This window comes from Elephas maximus, chromosome X, assembly GCF_024166365.1.
Source record: "Elephas maximus indicus isolate mEleMax1 chromosome X, mEleMax1 primary haplotype, whole genome shotgun sequence".
Lineage (NCBI taxonomy): Eukaryota > Metazoa > Chordata > Mammalia > Proboscidea > Elephantidae > Elephas > Elephas maximus.
The window spans coordinates 103,393,470-103,417,692 of NC_064846.1; the positions used below are offsets into that span (position 1 = coordinate 103,393,470).

The following is a 24,223-nucleotide window of genomic DNA, read 5'->3' on the forward strand; positions in this document are numbered from 1 at the left end:
CCGACTCATAGCGACCCAACGAAACACTGCCTGGTCCTGCTCCATCTTCACAATTGTTGTTATGCTTGAGCCCATTGTTGTAGCCACTGTGTCAATACACCTTGCTGAGGGCCTTCCTCTTTCTTGCTGACCCTCTACTTTACCAAGCATAATGTCCTTCTCCAGGGACTGATCCCTCCTGTTAACATGTCCAAAGTATGTGAGATGAAGTCTTGCCATCCTTGCTTCTAAGGAGCATTCTGGTTGTACTTCTTCCAAGACAGATTTGTTTGTTCTTTTGGCAGTCCAAGGTATATTCAATATCCTTTGCCAACACTAGAATCCAGGTGTCAATTCTCCAGTCTTTCTTATTCATCATGCAGCTTTTGCATACAAACGAGGTGATTGAAAACACCATGGGTTGGGTCAGGTGCACCTTAGTCTTCAAGGTGATATCTTCGATTTTTAACACTTTAAAGAGGTCTTTTGCAGCAGATTTGCTCAATGCATCGTTTGATTTCTTGACTGCTGCTTCCAAGGATGATGACTGTGGATCCAATAAAAAAGAAATCCTTGACAACTTCAATCTTGTCTCCATTTATCATGATGTTGCTTATTGGTCCAGTTGTAAGGATTTTTGTTTTCTTTATGTTGAGGCATAATCCATACTAAAGGCTGTGGCCTTTGATCATCATCAGTAAGTGCTTCAAGTTCTCTTCACTTTCAGCAAGCAGGGTTGTGTCATCTGCATATCGCAGGTTGTTAATGAGTCTTCCTTCAGTCCTGATGACCCCTTCTTTATATAGTACAGCTTCGCAGGTTATTTGCTCAGCATATAGAATGAGTAACTGTGAAAAGAAACAACCCCGATGCACACCTTTCCTGAATTTAAACCACACAGTATCCCCTTGTTCTGTTCGAACTACTGCCTCTTGATCTATGTACAGGTTCCTCATGAGCACAATTAAGTGTTCTGGAATTCCCATTCTTCAAAATCTTATCCAATTTGTTATGATCTTCACAGCTAAATTCCTTTGCATAGTCAATAAAACACAGGTAAACATCTTTTTGGTATTCTCTGCTTTCAGCCAGGATTCATCTGACATCAGCAATGACACCCCTGGTTCCACGTCCTCTTCTGAATCTGGCTTGAATTTCTGGCACTTCCCTGTCAATGTACTGCTGCCGTCCCTTTTGAATGATCTTCAGCAAAATTTTACTTGCGTGTGATATTAATGATATTGTTCAATAATTTCTGCATTCTGTTGGATCGCCTTTCTTTGTAATAGGCATAAATATGGATCTCTTCCAGTTGGCTGGCCAGGTAGCTGTCTTCCATATTTCTTGGCATAGATGAGGGAGCACTTCTAGCTCAGCACCTGTTTGTTGAAACATCTCAATTGGTATTCCATCAGTTCCTGGAGCCTTGTTTTTTGCCAGTGACTTCAGTGCAGCTTGGACCTCTTCCTTCAGTACCATAGGTTGCTGATCATATGCTACTTCCACCAATTCTTTTTGGTATAGTGACTCTATGTATTCCTTCCATCTTCTTTTGATGCTCCCTGCATCGTTTTATATTTTTCCCATAGAATCCTTCACTACTGAAACTTGAGGCTTTAATTTTTTTTCCTGTTCTTTCAGCTTGAGAAATACCGAGTATGTTCTTCCCTTTTGGTTTTCAAACTGCAGGTCTTTGCACATGTAATGACACTTTATCTTCTTGAGCCGCCCTTTGAAATCTTCTGTTCAGCTCTTTTACTTCATTATTTCTTCCCTTTGCTTTAGCTACTCGACGTTCAAAAGCAAGTTTCAGAGTCTCTTCTAACATTCATTTTGGCCTTTTCTATCTTTCCTGTCTTTAATAACCTCTTGCTTTATTCACGTATGATGTCTTTGATGTCATTCCACAACTCCTCTGGTCTTCGGTCATTAGCGTTCAACTCGTCAAATCTATTCTTGAGATGGGAGAGACTCAAGATAGTACTCTGACTCTCTCAAACTCGCATATGAGCAGTCAGCCTTGTTCTGACTAATGATAATGAGCTTTTCCATTGTCGATTTCCACAGATGTAGTCTGATTCCTGTGTATTCCATCTGGTGAGGTTCATGTGCATAGTCGCCGTTTATGTTGTTGAAAAAAGGTATTTGCAATGAAGAAGTCGTTGGTCTTACAAAATTTTATCATGTGATCTCTGGCATCATTTCTATCACCAAGGCCATATTTTCCAACTACCAATCCTTCTTTGTTTCCAACTTTCGAATTCCTATCACCAGTAATTATCAATGCATCCTGGTTCCATGTTCAATATATTTCAGGCTGCAGAAGTTGGTAAAGATCTTCAATTTCTTTGTTTTTGGCCTTAGTAGTTGGTGCATAAATTTGAATAATAGTCAAATTAACTGGTCTTCCTTGAAGGTGTATGGATATTATCCTATCACTGACAGTGTCGTACTTCAGGCTAGATCTTGAAATGTTCTTTTTGAGGATGAATGCAATATCTTTCCTCTTCAAGTTGTCATTTCCGGCATAGTAAACTACATAACTGTCTGATTCCAAGTGGCCAATACCAGTCCATTTCAGTTCAGTAATGCCTAGAGTATCGATGCTTATGCATTCCATTTCATTTTTGAAGATTTCCAATTTTCCTAGATTCATACTTCATACATTCCACATTCTGATTATTAATAGATGTTTGCACTTGTTTCTTCTTGAGTCATGCCACATCAGCAAATGAAGGCCCTGAAAGCTTAACTCCATCCACGTCATTAAGGTCGACTCTACTTTGAGGAGGCAGCTCTTCCCCAACTGTCTTTTGAGTGCTTTCCAACCTGAGGGGCTCATCTTCAGGCACTGTATCAGGCAATGTTCCACTGCTATTCATAAGGTTTTCACTGGTTAATTCTTTTCAGAAGTAGGCTGCCAGGTCCTTCTTCCTAGTCTGTCTTAGTCTGGAAGCTCAGCTGAAACCTGTCTGCCGTGGTTGACCCTGTTGCTATTTGAATACTTGAGGCATAGCTTCTAGAGTCATCACAGCAACAGGCGAGCCCCCACAGTATGACAAACTGACAGATGCATGAAGGAAAGTTACCATTGGCTAATATGAATTCATTTGTCATAAACGTTCATGAATGATGTTGCCATGAACCTTCTGAGTTAGCACAGGACCCGGAAATTCCACTCATAGGCATGTAGCCCATAGAATGAAAACATATGTCCACACAAAAACTTGTACATGAATGTTCATGGTGGCATCATTCATATTAACCAAAGAGTGAAAACAACCCAAATGTCTATCAATTGATGAATGGATAAACAAATCATGGTATCTCTGCACAATGAAATATTATTCAATCAGAAAAAAACGTATGAAGTACTGATACATGCTGCAACATAGATGAACCGTGAAAACATTATGCTAATTGAAAGAAGCCACACATAAAAGATCACATAGCGTATGCTTCCATTTATATGAAATGTCCAGAATAGGCAAATCCATAGAGATAGAAAGTAGATTTGTGGTTTCCACGGGCTGGAAGGAGGATAATTGGGAGTAAGAGCTAATGAATATGGGGTGTTTTTTTTTTTGAGATAATGAAAATGTTTTGGAATTAGATAGTGGTGATGTTTGCACAACATCATGAACATAAAACCACTGTATTCTACCCTTTAAAAGGGCGAATATTATAGTATATGAATTATATATCAATTTTTAAAATCCTGGAGTATGTTGTGGTGCCAATAATTCTTAGCCTCTGAGCAAGGAGTCAGAAAAAAAAAAGTCAAGAGTTTCCTGTCAATCGTAGCATAAAGGAGATAATTTAAAAGCATGCAGAAAATTTTAAGACACCTCAAGTCATTAATGAGGGTAAATCTACCTTACAAGGTCCTAACAGCAATCTCATTCATTTGGGAGATATGTTACCATTGGCAAAGCACTCCTTATGCATCATCTCACACATAACCATGAAGTAGAAAGGGCAAATACCATTACAGGCTTTGAAGATACAGAAGCAAGATGTGGGGTGCCTCAGTGACTTTCCTGGAGTCACATTCATAGACTTTTTTCACCAGTGGTGGTTTTACTCTGCCATAATGCATAAAATAGCCTCTTTTCCAAAAAAGAAAAAAGAACTCTAACTTATCTATATTTTTAATATCATTAATTTTATCCTATTACCCATTCTCTTGACTCCAGTGATAGGGAGGTTATCTACAGTGCCCATGAGGTGGGATTTCAAAATAGCCTTTGAAACTGAAACCCCAGTATTTAAAAATGGAGCCTTGAGAATGGCAAGATACACACTCAATCCTTTTTCCCCTGGTTGCTCTCCAGTTTTCAATCATTTCATTGTGTCATTACCACATAAAGACACCTAGCAGTGTATGTGATAGGCCTAGTTATTATAAATGGAATCAGAACGGCTATCTTCCTCATTAGATTGTGAAGCATACAGTGGTATATTTGTGGAGGGAAAAGAATAACCAAAGACAGTAACCTAGTTTTTTTTTTAAATGTTTTATTGTATTTTTGGTGAAAATATACATAGCAAAATATGCTCCCATTGAACAATTTCTACACGTAATGTTCAGTGACATTGGTTACATTCTCAACGTTGTGTCAACATTCTCATTGTATGTTCTAGTTGTTTCACTCCCATTAACTTAGACTCACTGTCCCCAAACTTCTTATCCATGCTTTAGAGTAATTGCTGTCTATTTGTTCTCATATAGGTAATTTTTTTAAGAGTGCAGTATTCAAGGGTAACATTCTTTACTTTTTGAGCCAAACTAGCATTTAGCTCAAAGGGAGAGCACTCCAATTTTACAACTCTGTCTCACCCTCCCCTTCTCAAAAGTCTCTTTGGAATGCTGGTTCCCCTTCAATCTTGTTGAGTTCAGTAAGGCTGCTCTGTGGAAAGTTAGCTTGCATCCCCTGGGATGAAGACTGGAATGGAACAAGGGAGGCCAAAGAACAAACATTAGCTTGTTGCCACCTCATTGTCAAACCACTATGACCATTACTGCTCCTGGCATCCTGGGTGTCAAGTGAAAACAAAGAAAAAGAACTTGGAAACAATTTTTGCAAGGTTCACATGTCAGTCAGGCAAGAATGTCCATGGGCTCAAAGTAAGCCTATGAAAGGTAGGAGAAACAGCCCAGTTAGGGAAAATATACAAAGTTTTAAGAGTGATGGGATTGAAAAATCCCATAATTTATAATCCACAACAAATAAATTAATTCCAATAATATCACCTCTCTTCCTGAAATTATACACAACAGCTAAGGAAACTCTGCCCTGTCGGCACACTCCAGATCAGTCATGTCTGCTGAGGATTAAGGAACATTAGCCAATGACACAAAGGCTTGCTCTTGGAGCAAGTTTGCTTTTACCATAAACCCTGCAATTTATCTGCATAGGCTTTTAGTAACCTTGAAACTGAGATGAAAAGTTGAGTTGTGAAGGGAAGGCACCCCCCATGGCCCCTCTTGACACTTGATGGGAGACAATAATGATCTTTATTAATAAAATATATAACTGTCTATTCCTGTATCATGGAAAAGTGGTTGGACACATTATCATTGAATTTGGAGGGTATCTTTGCTGTAGGCTACTTTTGAGAAGATACATAAAATTCACTTTAAGGAGCCCTGGGAGGTACTTCAAAGCGGTAGTCACCCTTGGGAAGAGCTGAAACGGAGATGCCAAAAGAAAGAATGTGACTGCAGATAGGAAGAGATATGCCTATGTATTAATAAGCTGTGTACAGAGAAAACAAAACAGTGGAGTGATTTGTAAATAAAGCTGCTTCTCTTATAGGTAACACTTTGTGAAAGGTTCCAGGTTGCTCAGAGACAAGTATTCATTTATTTAACAATTGTCCTAAACAATGCTGAAGAGACCCCCTAGGAACTAGAAATTAATACTCATATGACACTTGGCAATTTCTAGATTGGTTTCACAAACATCATCTTCTTTGGTGTTTTCAAGCACTGTATGAGTCCATTATCTCCATTTTACAGATAAAGAAGCTGAAAGGCCAGCTGAATTGCTCAAGACCCAAAGCTAGTCAGTGTATTATTTTTACTCCAAGTGACTTTTCCTTCTACCACATCTTAGCTGCTTTAAAAATCTTTGAAGCTAGTTGGAGGAGGATTTATCTGCGAGATCTGTACATATTCCCTGGTGTGAGTCAGCAAAGTAGAGTTACATTTCCTAGGACAGTAAGGGTCTACTTGAGGCAACACCAATCAAATTTTGCTCCAAGGAGGGGTCAGATCACTGACTGGTGTTCATAGTAACATGGGTGTCAAATGCTTACGAAAAAAAAAAAAACAAACAAACCCAGTGCTGTCGAGTCAATTCCGACTCATAGCAACCCTATAGGACAGGGTAGAACGGCCCCATAGTTTCCAAGGAGCGCCTGGCAGATTTGAACTGCTGACCCTTTGGTTAGCAGCCGCAGCACTTAACCACTACGCCACCAGGGTTTCCCAAATACTTACAACATCATAAAAAAGCTTGCTATTTGATAGTAACCTTCCTGTTACTGAATATGTGTCTACATTATTGGTATTTCCCTAGAACCCCATAGGAGCATAGTGGATGGGTTAACAAACAAGTAAGGAGGGTTACCAAGTAAAGGCTGGGCCAAGTAGCTATGGCTAGAAGAAAGCCACCTTAGGGGAAAGGAATTTTTGTCCTTAATTTGATGCTTTTCATTATTTTAGCTGGGATTCCAAGGAACAGAATTCTTTTTTGTTTTTTCTATACTGGATTTCTAGTTTATTCTCCCTCAGTATTTACTCATATGCATTTTCATGAATGTGAATCTTTTTCTGTTGTGTTCGGGGAACCCAAGGAATATGATCTGTACTTATACTCACTCAGGCTAGATAGAGAGTAGAACAGTGGGTGGTAGTACTAGGAACCAAAGTGAAAGAAATTGAGTCCCAAGGGGGATAAAACACCCTGGGGAACAGAACTGGGAAATGGTGTCCAACTTCTTAGAGAGCTCCTCTATCCTCAACTCCACATGGGTCTGTGTTCTGCTCTAACAAGGGAGGCCTGTTCTTTTCCATACGGAATTTATTGTTCTGCAAATAGATCTCACATTCGCCATCCAAATGAGAAAACCTGAGTATTTGTAAGCCACAGTCTCTAAACTATGTCAGTGAAGTCAACTAATCAATAAATATAGTCATTTGCTACCCTCCAATTCCACTCACGCTCCTACCATGCCTAAGGGGAACTAGCCACAAATATAATCCAGTCTGACTACTGGTGTTAATATGCTTGTATGTACCGATTCAGCCATGCTGGTCTGGGTTCCCCTGCCCTACTCATGGTTTTCTGATATCCAAAGAATCTCATTGGACCTGACCTCTACCAGTCTATCTGAAGCCAATGATTGGTGGTCCAGAGCTCAAAAGTCTTTCCCTAGTATAAATTGATCTCGCTGCTTTCTATTGTGCCCAAAGACCAAACTAAATTCCCAGTCTCATTAAATGGGTGAAAGATGTCCATCTTTCTAACTCCTTCCTCTGCCTCCCTCTTCACCTCTATTATTTCATCCCACCAAATGCTCAGTGTCTTCATTTGATCACTGGTTCCTCAGAACTTCCCACTTCGATGCTCTATCTAAGCATTCCTATTCTAGATAAGCACCTTATGTTGTTCACTACCTGAGCTGAATCCCTTATCCCTTTCAAAATTTATAAGACTGGTGTTTCATTTCTCCAGAGTCTTGCTAAGGAACATTACTGACAACCTAATCCCCAGTACTATGTCCTGGTAAAGGCTGAATGTGTCCCAGAAAGCACAGCCTTCCAAAATATGGTGAGAGTTTCAGACACTATAACGGATCATAGATAGTAAGATATTTCCAGGTAGAGGGGTCTTTCATAGCTCCTTAAATCATTACACATGGTTGGCTGCCAGTGGTACACACAGCCCTGTACCCAATCCAGTGCTTCCATTGGTGAAAATCAATTCTAAGGAAATCTTTAAGAAGTAATGTACATGAATACAATGAGTACAACAGGAAAACAATATAAATATCCAACAATAAAAGCTTGAGAAAAAAATGAGAATACAGCGTTCTTAGAGTTCTATGACTCTGACTCCACAAATTACATGCATGACTGCCAGACCTAAAGAAAATGAAGACACATTTAGTCAGTTGTATTATGGCTGGGGGCTTAAAAAATGCCATTAGTAGAAACTGTAAAACTCCCAACTTGAAAGATTAAATAGGAACCTTAAGGGGCAGTGAGTTTATGTCAACAGGGAGGAACCGCTCAGAAAAGGAGGGTGAGAATGGCTGCACAACTCTAAGAATGTAATCAATGTCACTGAATTGTACATGTAGAAACAATGGAATTGGTGTATGTTTTGCTGTGTATATTCGCGACAAAAGCAACAGCAACAAAACTCTGGATGGGTGATGCAATTTCAAATGTTTAAGTTTGAAGGATGAAACCAACAAGAAACAGTACATTCGAGACGTTTCCAAAGTATTTAAAATTATAGCATGGTTTCAGCAATGGAGCTCAGTCTATTGGAGGAGAAAAGGTGAATACATACTGAAAGAAAAAGCAGGAAGTGGTAAAACACACACACACACACACACAAGAAAGGTACTTATGAAGTGCTGTGGGAGTCCAGGGGAGGATGGGTAGCTGCTTCATGGAGGAGGAAGCATTTGACTGGAGCCTTGAAGGATGGTAGGATTTTGAGATATGGATAAAAAGTACTTGAGGCAGAGTGGATATCCCGAGTAAAGGTGAGAAAGGGGAAAACTGTGAGCATACGCTGGGGCAAAGGAAGAGCTTAACTATATTGTGGAACAGCCCCCTGCCATATTATGTTGTCATTGGGTGGGAAACAAATACTGATCATCCAGTTTAGGGATAAAATGAAAATACTCACCCATGCTGTAATAAAATTCGATAACACTGTTTCTTTTGGGTTTTGATTTAAACCAATTAATTGCTGCATAATCTCTCTCCCCATTTCGTACTTCTCTCTCATAGCACTTATCACAGCATAAGTCAATTTTTATTTCCACATTGATATCCCCTACTAAACTTTGAGATTGTTGAAAGAGGAACTGTGTCTTATTCATCACCGAGTTCCCAGCATCTAGCAGAAGGTCTGGCACATGTATTTGCCTCACTGTGTGCTTGTCTGTCACTTCCACTAGACTGAGGCTGTTTTACTCATCTCCCTCTCCTAGAACACAGCACAGAGCCTGGCATGTAACAGATGCTGGATGTTTGTTAAACTGAAATGAATTAGTTTCCTTCCTGTTCTCTTAGTCTTCTGTGCCTCAGTTTCCTCATTTGTAAATGAAGGGTAGTAAGAATATCTACTATCTTGTAGGGTTATTGTGAAGATTAAGTAAACACTTAGTGTAGTGCCTATATAGAAAATACTCAGTAAATATTAGCTGCTGTGATTACTATAATCATGATTATTGATTGTTGTCATTAAGGCTTCCAGACCTGCTAGTGGAGATGAGGCCCACAAACTGTGCTGGCTTTGGTCTGGGTTGGCCCTGGGGGCAGGGTATCTGCACCTGCAGATTTCTCTCTCTGCTATCCCATCACACTGCTTCTACTGCACTTAGATACCCTGTGCAGTGCTAAAGCTGTACTCAGAGGAAATGCCCACAAGGCTGAAAGCTCTGGAGGACAGGGCTGGCTCACTTTAATTTCTGTGCCTGCACAGGGCCCGATACAATACATGCTTGTTGAATAAATGAATGAGTGAAAGCTACTCATCTGTGGCCCTTCTTTCCTCCCACTAGACTAAGAGGAATACCAATGCCTATGATGGCACTGGGTGGGTTGGTGGGTGTAGTCTGAAGATCCCTCTAGCCAGGGGACAGGATGCAGGGATCTCTGTGCTGTCCACCTTGTGTTGCTGTTCTAGGTGATACCCTTTAAGTCTTTGGTACTTGGAAATGGACACATCTGCAAGGCTGTGATACTATCCACATCTGAAAATAATTACTATGAAATTATCCACGTGAATAGTAACAGGTAAATTATTTAATTCACACTAGCATTTCTACAGTGACATCAGTGGAGCCTCTTGAAACATGCTATGATTTGATGCAAGACTGATTTCTCATTTGGGCACTAGAAGGTATTGTCAATAGTGTGTGGTTCATTTCATTTTCAAAAGTCTGATACTATGCTAGACAATTTCAAGTTACCTTATCTCATGTAATCCTTATAGCTTCTCTGGGGGTGGTCATCATTACCCCATTTTACAGGTGAGAAGACTAAGGTGCAAGTCATTTGAGCAAGTCATTTGCTCAAGGTCACACAGTTAACAAATGGTGCAGTCAAAATCAAATCATCTCTGTGTACATCAATAAAGTTTCTAGGTTGAGAGCACTTTACCATCCCATAGGGCTCACTAGGCATGTTCCACACTTGCACACCCCCTTTTTTTTGTCTCCTGCATCTCTCTCTGCTCCAGTGGGACCATCATGTGAATCTAAAGTTTCTGGCTAGTCCTTACTGAGATTCAAAAGAGACAAATAAAACTCTATTCAAGTGACATAGACTACAGAGCATTTCTGGGGAGTCAGGGAGGCTTCACAGGCGGTGGTGGTGGCAGAAGAAGCCACTATAGGAGAGTGGAAAGTAGGAAGCCTTTAGTTACAAGCAACACAAATAAAGAGCCAATTCTGTCTGTATTCTGAAGTTGAGCAGGGCTAAGGGGTCCTCAAAGACTGTATAAACATTTGCTGATCTAGGGGATCCTTGGCAGGATGTTAACCCCTCCTCCCACGAAATTTTGGACAAGATATAAAGGCGATTTATAGGAGTTAGAGATAAGCAGTATGTACATACGGGCTCTGGTTTGACTAGTTTTGAAAAAGATCAATTTTTAAAAGTGGATAGGGGTGAGGGAAGCAATGAATTCCAGTATATTACCAGAATTTTATTCTTAACACAATAGAGTCATTGACCATATATCAAGGCATTACTCTGTTTTTGAAAGAAATGACCCCTCAACCAACCAAACAAAACAACACTACAACCTAACCACATTCCTTCAAGGGATCCAAAGCACTAGGAATGCAATAGATGGCACCCTAGATAAAGACAACCCCGTTTGGTTTTTAAAAAATATACATCCGGCTTCAGGAAAAGAAGGCTTAAAAATTTATTTGCACAGGTGCTGGCTCAAGTTTCTATTGAATCTGGCCTCAGCAGACTTTAGGACACTCCTCTGGCTGGACTAGGGAAACCAACGGCTGAGGAAAATGGAGGATAATTTATGACCTTAGCCCTTCTCCTGGCCTGTGGCTGGGGACCTGAATTTACTGGGAAGGCCAGGCCTATCTTGTTTGAGATGAACACACGCTGAGTGTTCTGACACCTTCGAATTCAATGCTTCGGAGCCAGGAGAGGCAAAACAAGGAAGACATATTTTAGTAAGAGCTTTAAAATAAATACATGCTGGCTGGGGGTGTGTTGTTCACAGTGCCCTGGATGGCGAGGAAGGAAGAGGAGGAGATTGACCTCTGCTATATTCTCATACAAATGTTGTTACCCCTTCTGGTCAATAATTAAATAATACTGAGAAGAAGTGGCTGTATGGGAACCTTATACCAACCCAAAGACTACCACAAACACAATCTCCCATCCTTCCTTTTTGCCTAATTAGATGCACTGTAAGTAAGTGCATGTGCACCAATGACTAAGGCTTCACGCCAGAAGAAGGAATCAAAACTGATCAGGCACCAGAAGCTGTGTTACATTTCATTTAGTCCTCACAGTTGCCCTGTGAGCCACTATCCTCAGAGGCACAGAGAAGTTAAGTTGACTTACTCAAGATCAAATATCAATTAAGTCTCAGAGCTAAAGATTGAACTCATGTCTGCCTGTTTCCCAAGGCTGATATATAAAAAGAGAATCTCTGGCCAATGGACACATCTGGAGCATCTATAAAATTTTAGTGATATAGAGGCAAGGATGGCGAGACTGCATCTTACATGCTTTGGACATGTCAGGAGGGATCAGTCCCAGGAGAAGGACGTCATGCTTGGCAGAGTACAGGGTCAGCAGAAAAGAGGATGACCCTTAATGAGGTGGATTGACACAGTGGCTGCAACAACGAGCTCAAGCATAACAACGACTGTAAGGATGGCGCAGGACCGGGCAGTGTTTTGTTCTGTTGTGCATAGGGTTGCTGAGTCGGAACCGAGTCGACGGCACCTAACAACAACAACAACATTGTTAAAATCTTCAGGATCATTTAGTCCAACCATTTTATTGTTCAGGTGGAGATTCTGAGGTACAGAGAGGGAATGAGACATATCTAAGGTGACATGGTAAGTTGATGGCAGAGCCAGGGCTGTAACTGTCCTTTGAAGCCCCATCTGGTGCTCTTGCACCACATCTTGTTCCACTACTTTTTTGTCCCCAAAAGCCAGAAAGTAGAGTAGGATGCCAGCCAGATGCACAGCTCGGCACAGAGGGCCAGGCACAAAAGGCTAACTAAATGCCTGTCAAGGGGCCAGCTGCATGTCCCGAGGTCCCCCATAATGGTCTCCAGACTGCACAGTGTTCCCCAAACTGGCCTACTGCTTCCCCACCTCCCTGTCTTTTCTTATTCTGTTCCTTCTACTCGAAGTTCCCTTCCTACCTTTTTGTACCTGGCAAACTTTTACACATCCCTCATGATCTAGGTCAACCCTTACTTCCCCTGTGAAGCCCTCCCAAACTTCCAGGTAAAATAATTCATTCTTTTATTCTGTCTGCCACAGGGATTGTGTACCTACTTCTAGTACAGTTGTGAAATGTGTGTTGTATTCACCCCACAGCCACTAACTAGTTGTATGACAGTGGACAAGTCACTTATCCTTTCTGTGCTCAAGTTTCCTCATTTGTAAATTGAGAATAATAGTAATATCTATATCACAGAATTTTTGTGAGGATTGAATGAGATAATGCCTATAAAGTATCTAATATATATTGAGTTTTTGTTGTTATCTGTTAACTCTTATCTCAGTACCTGATATACGTCCAGTGTGCACAATAAACACTGATTGTTTGTTGAATACATGCATACTATGTGGGAAAAGTGCCAGTCATCATACAGCCATTTTGGATATCCCTGTAGTCAGGATACCTTCTGATGAGTCTATAAAGTTCCTACCAAAGACTAGATCAGTGGTCTATAATCTTCTCTGGGTTGCATGAACTCTGAGAATCACATGAGCTGTGAAACTCTCCCTAAAAAAAAAAAAATCACACATGCATGTACACATAAAACCTTGCAAGAACCCTCACACTTAGAAATATGTCTTATAGAGCCTTCCCACCACATACTGCCAATAGCGCTAATGCCATCCCCATCCCTTACTATGCGGGAAGACCTACAGTTACAGAAGATGTCCTCACACAATGGCAGAGGTGGAAGGGACTAACTGGGACTGGATACATTCTAGGAGCCAAGTGCTATGGTAAATGCTTAATATACTGCCTCACATAATTCTTGGGGGTTCCAAGGTAAAAACGTTTGCTGATTCCTGATGTAGTGTGGCTCTGACATTTAAGAAAACCAGAGATAGATAAGAAATAACAGAAGCTTTGTGAAAAGATCTCTAGGGTTCATTCGGTCAGTCTGAATCAGTCAACTCTTTGGCTAAAGATACCTGAATAAGGATCTGATGAAGCTGCAAGTGAATTCTCCTAGCAGAGTTAACTTACCCCTGGAATATTTTACTCAGAAAGGCAGGGAACGAAGAGGATGATGACGTGCAACAAAACTCTGGGAGACTGCAAAAAGGTAACATTCAATTCCACATGACTTGAGGCGGGAAAGAGTGGATTTAAAGGACAGAAGAGTTCAATGAGGGTTCACTTACATTTCTCCCCTCACAAAAACGTGGGGTGAGAGAGAGAATCAAAGCCATACTTATATGAAATTTGCAAAGGATACTAAATTGAGACATATTGTAAACATCAGTGAGGATGCTGTAATCCTTTGAGTTCAAAATGTAAACTATAGTTTCAATTTTATGATGTGTACTAAACAGCACTCCCTGTGTACAAAACAAATGGATGTACAATCTCAAATGTTTAACTAGGAAATGTCTGAAAATAGTAAACTCTTGGGCACATTATGCACATGATGAATTAATTAACCTTCTTTGAAACATGATGATGTAGAGATGGTGATTCATATTCTGATTCTCCAGATGAGAAAATGGAAAAGAATGTTACCCAGCAATGGTCACCAGGTTAGAGGAAGAGAGAATCCATCCAATATGCCTTTCCCATCCTCTTCTTGACCGCTCTACCCACCTTTCCAGCCTGCTGATTCTCCTCAGGCTGTTTCTAATTCACAGACCATCCCCCCAAACACACACACACACACACACACACACACACACACACACGATCACTGTTTCCTTTCAAAAGATCTTAGTGATTATATCCCGATGGCCTGATATTATTTTTTATCTCAAAAATACCCAGATCCCTCCCTGCCACGCCTCACCCTTACTCTAACCCCGCAGCGTTACTGACAAAGAGAAAATGTGGGGCTCTCTCCTCCTCTTCTTACTCAACAGGAAAACCTGGTCAGATTACAATCAACTCTATGTTGAGCCCAGCACCAATGGCAGCATTAAAGCCTCATGCTTTATGAACTACCAAAGCTAGGAATGGATTTCTGTCTGACATGTCAGGCTTTTAAGTCCTGTACCTGTGCCCAGTCCAGACATTTTTGAAACCATGAATAAAGTGATAATCAACACTCTGACGACAGACCAGGAAGAGAAAGATTTGTACTCTCACTCTCTCCAAGACATGTGAAATTCCAAGTTTCAACAAGGCAGACTCAGAACCACCTTAAGACAGGCCATTTGAGCGATAAAGATGCATTACCAAAATAGAAGAAAACAAAAACAAATCAATAAATGTTCTCTACAGGTAATAAGACATCTCCTGCCTTCAAATAGGGATAATGATGGAAGTAAAATCAAGCCACCCAGCTTTACAGATGAGAGGAGAAAGAAAACCCTGATAATTTTTTGGTTTTGTTTTGTGTTTTTTAAACCACCTTCTCCTATTCCTCAAAGGCTGGGGACCAGAATCTGAAGTTCGAATTCTAAAGGAACCAAGGGGCTCAGAGGTTCCCTCTCCACAGATTTCCAAGTAATCTGTTGTGCCAATCTCATCTCTTCCCTGTTCTCAAAATAGCCCAGGATTCATGTCATGTAGCAGAGCTCCTCCCAGGCAGCCCTGTCAGCTTCCCATCTACCTGCCTTGCTCCTTCAGGCTTCACTTCTGCAGAAAGCTCCCATGTGGAATGTATGAAATTACAGCACAATCTTCCCTTTTACAATGTGGTTGATCATTTCTCCTGTTTACCTAAAACAACAATTTGGTGACCCAGATTTGTTAAACCCAGGGGCAGCATCATGTGTAATCTAATCTATCTGTCTATTGAATTCGCTCGCTCACTTGAATTCCTTTCCCATCTTGATGTGGCTGCCATTAATGTGGCCCCCGTGCTTGCTAACAGACTAGCTCTAGATGGGTGCTCTGTTCTGTAGACAGAGCTTGATGGATGATGGGACATGGGGAAAAGGTAGGTTCTCACTGGGGAAGTCAGGGTGAACCGAAGTCCCTGGAGGTGCATCTTTCTTTTCTAACAGCCATCTTCTCTTAAGTACTCTTAAGGAAGGAGGGCACTTCTCTTTGTCTGTTTCCAAACTGCCTAGTACCAGACACTGGAATCCTGAACCTTATACTTGCCTAGTATAAACATTGGCAACGGGCTACTTAGGGGTATGGGTGGGACACAGAGTATATTTTCAGTAACACCAAATGTTAGCTGCCTCCTTGGTGCTTTGGAGACTGAAAGAAAACAAAATTCCAGTTTTCTGTTTTATTGACATTCCTGACACTCGACCAAAATGATAGATAAAACAACAATCACCATGCTCATTGGCTATCAATGGGGAGACCAGTTGAAGGGCACTCATTTTCTCCCTATTCCTTAGATGCCAAGAACTCTCTGGTGTTTCTACCATCCTCTGATGGGTGTGAGTATATTCTTGGTAAAAGGTATGGCTTACATATTTGTCCCTTTTAAGGACATCTAAGGGTTTATGGTCCCTACATAAAGAAAGGTTATCTGTTTGGTTCTGAATTGGCAGTCCACACTTCCGGGGGAATCAAAAAGGTCTTGGCAGGAGGTACCTCCTCTGTGGAAAATGGGAGCAGGGGTGGATACTGGTGTTTAGCAGCTGAGTCTGGTCCCAGAGCAGAGTGTCTTTGTCTAGGGGGCTGCTCAGCAGTGTCCAATTGAGAAGGGAGCCTTTTAGTGTGGGGTGAGGAGTAAAGCGGATGAACAAAAGGCTTATGTTCAGGGTGGTCACGAAGGAAAGAGGTACCAGCATATAGAAGAGGTCTAGAAATGGAAGCTCCTGCTGTAGCATGTAGGTCCACACCTCTGGGGACTTAGCAGACATGAGTTGTTCTAAGATAAATAAGACTAAGAAGCCAAACATATGATGATACATAGCTTGGAGTTCTGAGCCAATGAACAATGACTGAGGACAGGCCTCCGAAAAGGAAGACAAAAGCGCTTCTTCACTCTGGGTCCTTACCTACCTGGGAGCTATTAATGAAAAGAGGCCTCAAGGAGGCAGCAGCAGGAGGGAGCAGGTGCAGCGACTGATGGTCTACTGAACAGTGAGAACATTTCCTTTCTGGGGCCAAGGCCAGGAAGCCTTTGCTAAGGTACAGTCTTGTATTTAGCACAGAGAACAAGCTGGGGACTCAGTTGGGGTTTCTCCACTTCTAACCTCTCTAATAAGAACAATTTTTTTCCATCACTAGGCAGGAAAGTTGAACACAAGCAAGGAGGAAATTAAATCTTTTCAAACCATTAATTTTCTTCCATTCCTAGGACCCACAGAGCCCCAAGCACCAGCTGGGACCATCTTCATTGCTTATAATCTCCCGTGATACCCAGGCAGCTGAAGCCAGGACCAGCAAGTATGGAAACTTGCTTCTTTAGACTCTTAGGACCTTGAGAGGGCCCTGCTGGTGACCCTGTCCCTGAGATGATAAAATTCTGGGTCCTGGATGGTTGATGTCTCTCTGCAAGGTAAAAGAGAAAGGGAAAGAAGAGAAATGAGTGTCAAAGATCCTTTACCTTCAGCAGCTCTCTTAAAGAAGACTTTGCAGCTTCCACAAGTGAGTGCTCCATAGTGACAGCCAGAAGCTTCATCCCCACAGATCAGGCAGGTCTTCTGGGGTGGAAAGTAATAGTCGATGGGAAGAACATGGTCTCTGGCAGTCTCCAAACTAGAAAGACACAAAATGCAGCACATTTCAGTGAGCAGAAAAGTAGAAGAGCAGGAGTCTGAGGTCATCAGGAGTAAAATGTGTGTATAAATTATTACCATTCATTGCTCAACAAAGTCAGTGTGAAGCTGAATTTTCCTGAGACTTCTCTGAGGAACAATGTTTGTAGGGCTCCCTGTGACGTGGACAGAGCCCTTCTGGATCCTATGGAGGGATTAGGGAAGTTCTCTTTTTTTTCTAGGACAGTCAGTCTCATAGGCTATGACTATAGAGGCAAGGATAAAGGCAGGAAACCTGAGGTTAAGGTATCTGACATAAGGTGGTGGTTGGAAAACATCTTCGGAGCAATTTAATAATATGAACCCAGCCCTATGACCCCACTGCTTCCAAGGGGAGACCTATGACCAAATTAGACATAGGGAGAAGTTTGATGTGTTTTACTTTAGCTCTCTGAGCCTTAGTTTCATCTGTAAAATAGGGATAATATCACAAATCTCACTAATCTTCTGTTGTGAGTTGCAGTATAAATCAGACAATTGATAAAAGGCCCTTGGAATGAATACAAAAGTGAGGGATCATGATTAGTATTACCACATTAGTTTTCCCCGGTGTTTGTCTCTATTTTTTTAGTAGTCTCTCTCTCTAAATGACCTGGACTTTTTTCCTCCATTCTATAACATAGAGTAGTAGAATCCCTTGTGCCTGAGACTGCTATGAGAAATGATGCACAATGATGACGGAACTCGCTCAGGCTACCCTCTCAATACTTGGCCATCAGAAGACTCATAGGTTCCTTGAACTAGGATGGAGCTTCAGAAGTCGCCTAGTCTAAATGCCTATCTATCTCCAAACAGATCTCTGTTTGAGTCCTTCCTGGTGGATCTGAAAAACAGGTAACAGAAAGCCAATCCTAAAACCTTCAAGGAAGTATAATTCTGAGTCTCCCATAGTAATTAATTCAAGCTTGAGCAAATGGAACAATGGTTACTACCCCAAAATTAACTTTTATGTCTCCTATGTCCTAAATCTAAATGCTAAACAATGCTCAAGTGACCTCCTAGGTTAATCTGTCTCAGCTAGATGTGACAATTGACCATTCTCATACACAGGAATGCAACTGCTATATTTTATGAATACTTTTTCCTTATTACGAAAAGAAGGAAGAGAGGAAGGAAGGAAGGAAAATAAGCTTTAATGGGTGGGTGTTCATTGGGTTGAGTGACTTCAAAACCTCAAAACAACTTGGTGAGGCAAGTTTATTTACTCATTATTATATCTATTGTACTGATGAATAAGGAAACTCTGGAGGCGTAGTGGTTAGCCAAAAGGTCGGAAGTTCGAATCCACCAGGCACTCCTTGGAAACTCTATGGGACAGGTCTACTCTGTCCTATAGGGTCACTATGAATTGGAATCGAATCAACAGCAACAGGTTTTTGTTTTTTTGTTTTGTTTTGTTTTTACAGATGAATAAAGTGAAGCTCTGAGAAGTCCAGGGCCATCTGACTCCAAGTCCAACACAGTTTCAACTACCATATTGTCTTCCCGCTATTCACCTTTAATTTCTGCCCATGGCTCTTTGGCTATCATGCTCTGCACAGTCATCAGAATCCAAAAAGGCATGAAAGGTTATCATCCCCTCAATCCCAAGTGAGCAGCCCTGGCAGGGCAAGCATAAAGAAAGTTTTCACTTGGGCTACACTTGACAAGCACTTTATCTCCAAGACACAAATATTAGCCTTTATTCAAGTTCCAAGTACAAAAGAGAGTGCTCAAAAAGATCTCCTGATACGCAAATTCTATGGCTGGCTATGATGGCCCGTCTTCTTTCTCCACAAGCCTACCCTTTCCTACTCTAACTGGAAAGATAGCAGTAGTCTAACCACAAAGCTAATACTAGCAGGGTCACAGGTTCCACAAGAAAGGAGCTCACTTCCAATATACAAATGGTCCAAACGCTAAGAATTTTATTCCATTGGCTAAAAATGTAATTGCCTTGGCTAAAAATTGAGGCCTACTCCCAGTCCTGGAACAAGGAGAAGCAAGAAGCAGGAGTTTTTTTTTTTTCCACAAGTGTCTTCCTTATCTCCCTGCTTTTCTGACTTCCATAACTAAGACAAACAGTTCAAATAAAACCAGAAAGACATGTATTTAAGCACTCTATGTGCCAGACCATGTAATATACATCATCTCATTTAATCTTCCTGACAATCCTTCCAGGTAGCTATGTATCATCCCCATATTGTAGAAGAGGAAAGAGACGCTCAGAAATATTGAGTAAACTTGCCCAGTATATATTCAGTAAGTATCAATGTCAGGATTCCATTCCAGGTAAGTCTGACACCAAAGTGTGGGTTCATAACCAATGACTACACATGTCATCAGTCTGAAGGTTGAGATTAGATTGGCTAACTAAACTCTTAGCACCTAGTCATATGGAACAGGCACAGGGCTAAGTGTTGGGGATATGGTGGTGATCAAGATATTGTCCTGAGGTGGGGCGAAGATGGCATATTAGTCAAATGCTTCCTGTTGTCCCTCTTATAACAAAGACCTGAAAAAACGAGTGAATTCATTATATATGACAATCTAGGAACCTTAATCATCAAAGACCAAGCTGAAGAATTGGACTGAGTGGCAGGGGGAAGAAGAGGCAATTCAAAAGCAGCAGAAAAGTACCAATCGTGAGATCACCAGCACCCTGCTAGCTGAGCCTGTGCAGCACACACGGGCTGAGGCAAGCAGCCCAATTCAAAGACATCAGGTGCAGCCAAGCAGCAGCGAATCTGCACACACCTCCAGAACCAAGTAGGAGGGACATCAGACCTGCAAAAGTTAAGTGCAAGCTTCTAACCTACTGCTTGCGGGGGCAAAATAACCACTCCACTTCTCAGAGTTTCACAGGGGAGAAGTACTTCCTTCCTCTCACCCAATCACCCTGCATACCAGTCTGGCAGTATTCAACAACTGCCATGCACACTAACCCAGGAACTCAGGGCTCTCAATGCCTACATCAGCCTTACACCTTTAAAAAATGCCACGCCCCCTAAGCCGGAAACTCAGGGCTAGACAGGAGGCCCTTCCTATTCACCCAGCCACTGACATAAGAAGTCCATGGACTTGCAGCACCCTTTACTCCTGCCCAGAACTGTGTGGGCCGATTCAACACCTCACGCCTTATTAGCATAAAACAGCAGTACATACATCTGAAGCCCATTTTCAACTGCAGCAGCCAAGGGGGAGCTGCAGATTTGTAACACTTGGCACATCTCTGTCCCCTAAACAGGGGCCTCACCACCCATACCAGGGTCCTGATGGTTTGGCGGTACCACCCACTCCATCTTGCCACCCACGACAGGGGTCTGAGAATGAGTGGTGCCTTCAAGTCCCTCCAGCCAAGAGAAATGGCTGCCTAAGGGCCGGTTCCAATACCCCCCACTATGCACTTAAGGGTACAGAGACACTCCCTCCACCCAGACACCTGGGGGCAGCTGTCAGCCCCTTGCCTTGCTCCACACATAGCCTCCTACTGCAACGAGATACCTATGCTTACTTCAAACCCCCCTACATGGCCCTGCCCATCTAGGACTGTAGGTAAGCATCTGCACCACACAGTAGGTGACCAAAGACGTAGATACCTGTGCCTCACCCCCACAAGAAGAGTGAACAGACTTCTGGGCTCACACACCTGGTAGCTGCTCTGACCACCTGACAACATGACATGAGAGCTTCAAAGACTCCAACAACCAAAGTCGCTCACATAAACAGCCTACTTGGACATATCAAAACAAAACAAAAAGTTAGGACACAGTAAACAAATATAAATAAATAAATATAATAACTTACTGATGCCTTGGAAATAACAGTCAATATCAAATCACATAAAGAAGCAGGTCAAGATGGCTTCAACAAGTGACCAATATAAAGAACCAGGAAACAGGTGAGGACAAGATGGTGGACTAGTCAGATGCTTCCTGTGGTCCCTCTTACAACAAAGAACCAAAAAAAAAAAAAAAAACCTAGTGAATTGATTATATATGACAACCTAGGAGCCCTGAACATCAAAGGCAAGTTGAGGAATCTGACTGAGTGGCAAGGGGAGGGGAGAGACAGTTCAGAAGCAGAAGGGAGTTGCCAGACCTGATCCTGTGGGAATTGGCACCCTGCCGGCTGGATCTGCTGGCTCGAGTGCAGTGAAGCAAACAGTGGCTTTTGGGAGGTGTTTTCCACACCGGTAGAGACTGAGCGGTGGAGAGTCCACTCATTTCTCCAGAATCAGAAAAAAGCAGCATGCAATTGGCAAAAGATAAGTACTGTCTTCTAATCTACCATGCAGACCAAAAAACACCCCTTTGGGAAAAAACTCTCTCCCATTTACCTGACTCCTCCCTGCTCTGCACTGAGTCCTGAGTTGGCTTCAGTGGATAGCCACTTTCCCTGAGCCAGAAGTAGGACCTGTCACATGCCCTGAGCCATTCTCCCAGCCTTGGAGAAGGAACAAATTAACAAACAGGGGAAAAAAACAACCTGCCAGCTCCCCTAAGCCAGAAATTCAGGGCAGAAACAGCTCCTTTGCCCAGGCAAAGGCATAAGGTGTACGGGGACTTTGAATGCCTTTCCCCCTGCATAGACATGTGGCGGCCCATTTCAATGGCATAGGCCCTCATTACACAGTAGAACAGGATATATACCTGGAGTCTGACTTCAACTCTTTCAACTATATGATGGAGAGGTAAGTTTGTGACATTTGACACCTCTCTGCCTATTAAGCAGGGCCCTCACATACCCACATGAGAAGCCTGAGGACTGGTTGCTCTTCCCATGCCACCTAGCTGCCCACGACAGGGGTCCAAGGATAAGTGGTGCCTCTCAGTCTTTATAGCCAACAGCATTGGGTGCCCATATTCTGGCTGAAAAAAACCAACCCTCCTACGTTTTCTAGGGAAGAGGGACATGCTTTCTTCACACACTCTCAGGGGCAGTTGTCAGACCCCTTCCTTGCTTGGCATGTGACCACCTACTTCAGCCAGATACATGTGCCTACACCAAACACCTCTGCTCGTCTAAGACTGTAGGTGAGAGGCTGCACCACACATTTGGTGACCTGCACACTTGAGCTGAATCCATACAAGAAAATAAACGGACTCCTGGGCTCGTATACCTAGTATCAGCTCTAACCACCTGGTGACAGGACGTTAGAGCTTCAAACATGCCAATGATCAAACTAGCTTACTCGAACAGCCTATTTGGGTATATCAAAACAAATCAAGAAGTTAGGACACAGTAAGCAAACATAAAACAAATAAATACAATAATTTATTAATACCTCAGAGACAACAGTCAATATCAAATCACATAAAGAGGCAGACCATGATGGTTTCAGCAAGCTCACAAAACAAAGAATCAAGAAATCTTCCAGATGAAGAGAACTTCCTGAAATTACCGGAGGTAGAATACAAAAGCTTTATACACAGAACTCTTCAAGAGATCAGGAAGGACATCAGGCAAAACACAGAACAAGCCTAGCAGCACACGGACAAAGCATTAGAAGAACTCAAGAAAATTAGAGAAGAGTATAATGACAAATTTAATAGGCTGCAAGGAACTATAGAGAGACAGCAAACAGAAATCCAGAACATTAACAATAAAATTTCAGAATTAGACAACTCAACAGAAAGTCATAGGAGCAGAATTGAGGCAATGGAAGTCAGAATTAGTGAGACTGAAGACAAAGCACTTGACACCAACATATTTGAGGAAAAATAAGATAAAAGAATTTAAAAAAATGAAGAAATCGTAAGAATCATGTGGTACTCTATCAAGAGGAATAATCTACGAGTGACTGGAGTACCACGGTGGGGCGGGGGTGGGGGTGATGGGAGCTAACAGAAAGTACGGAGAGAATTGTTGAAGATTTGTTGGCAGAAAACTTCCCTGATATCTTGAAAAATGAAAAGATATCTATCCAAGATGCTCATTAAACCCCCCACACAAGGTAGATCCCTCAAAAAAGTTACCAAGATGTATTATAATCAAACTTCCCATAACCAAAGGTAAAGAGAGAATTCTAAGAGCTGCTAGGGATAAAAAAAATGTCACCTACAGAGGAAAGCCAATAAGACTAAGCTCGGAGTACTCAGCAGAAACCTTGCAGGCAAGAAGGCAATGGGGTGACATATATAAAGCCTTGAAAGAAAAAATTGCCAGCCAAGAATTATATATCCAGCAACACTGTCTCTCAAATATGATGGTGAAATTAGGACATTTCCAGACAAAAAGAATTTTAGGAAATTTGCAAAAACCAAAACAAAATTACAAGAAATACTAAAGGGAGTCCTCCTGTTAGAAAGTCAATAATACCAGATAACAACCTAAAACTAGAACACAGCACAGAGCAACCAAATATCAACTCAGATAGGGAAATTACAAAAATAAATCAAAGCTAAAACACTCAAAACAGGGAGAATGTTATTATGTAAAAGATGACAACATTAAATAAAAAAAGAAAGGTTAAAACTGTAGCCATAGATCTTTCATATGGAGAGGATGTCAAGGCGATGTAAAGAAATAAAAGCTTGGTTTAAACTTAGAAAAATAGGGGTAAATATTAAGGTGACCACAAAAGAAACTAACAATCCTACACATCAAAATAAAAAATGAGAAAAACATAAAGACTCAGCAAATACAAAAGCAACAACAATGCAAAAGAGGAAAAGAGGATACATAAAGAAAAACTAACTACTCAGCACGGACAATTAAGTGGAAAAAAGAAACTGTCAACAATGCAAAAAAAGAGACATCAAAATGACAGCACTAAACTCGTATCTATCAATAATTACACTGAATGTAAATGGATGCATTATTTATGTATTTCAAGAAGAAAAAATATAAAGAC

At 41.6% G+C, this 24,223-nt stretch overlaps 1 protein-coding gene across 1 annotated transcript in view; it reads right to left on the reverse strand.

Moving 5' to 3' along the window:
* Window positions 1-24,223, reverse strand: part of AR (androgen receptor) — a 242,067-nt gene that overhangs the window by 78,203 nt on the left and 139,641 nt on the right. The window contains exon 2 of the mRNA XM_049871628.1: window positions 17,178-17,329. Coding sequence (XP_049727585.1) covers window positions 17,178-17,329 — 152 coding nt within the window. The remainder of the gene's footprint in view (window positions 1-17,177; window positions 17,330-24,223) is intronic.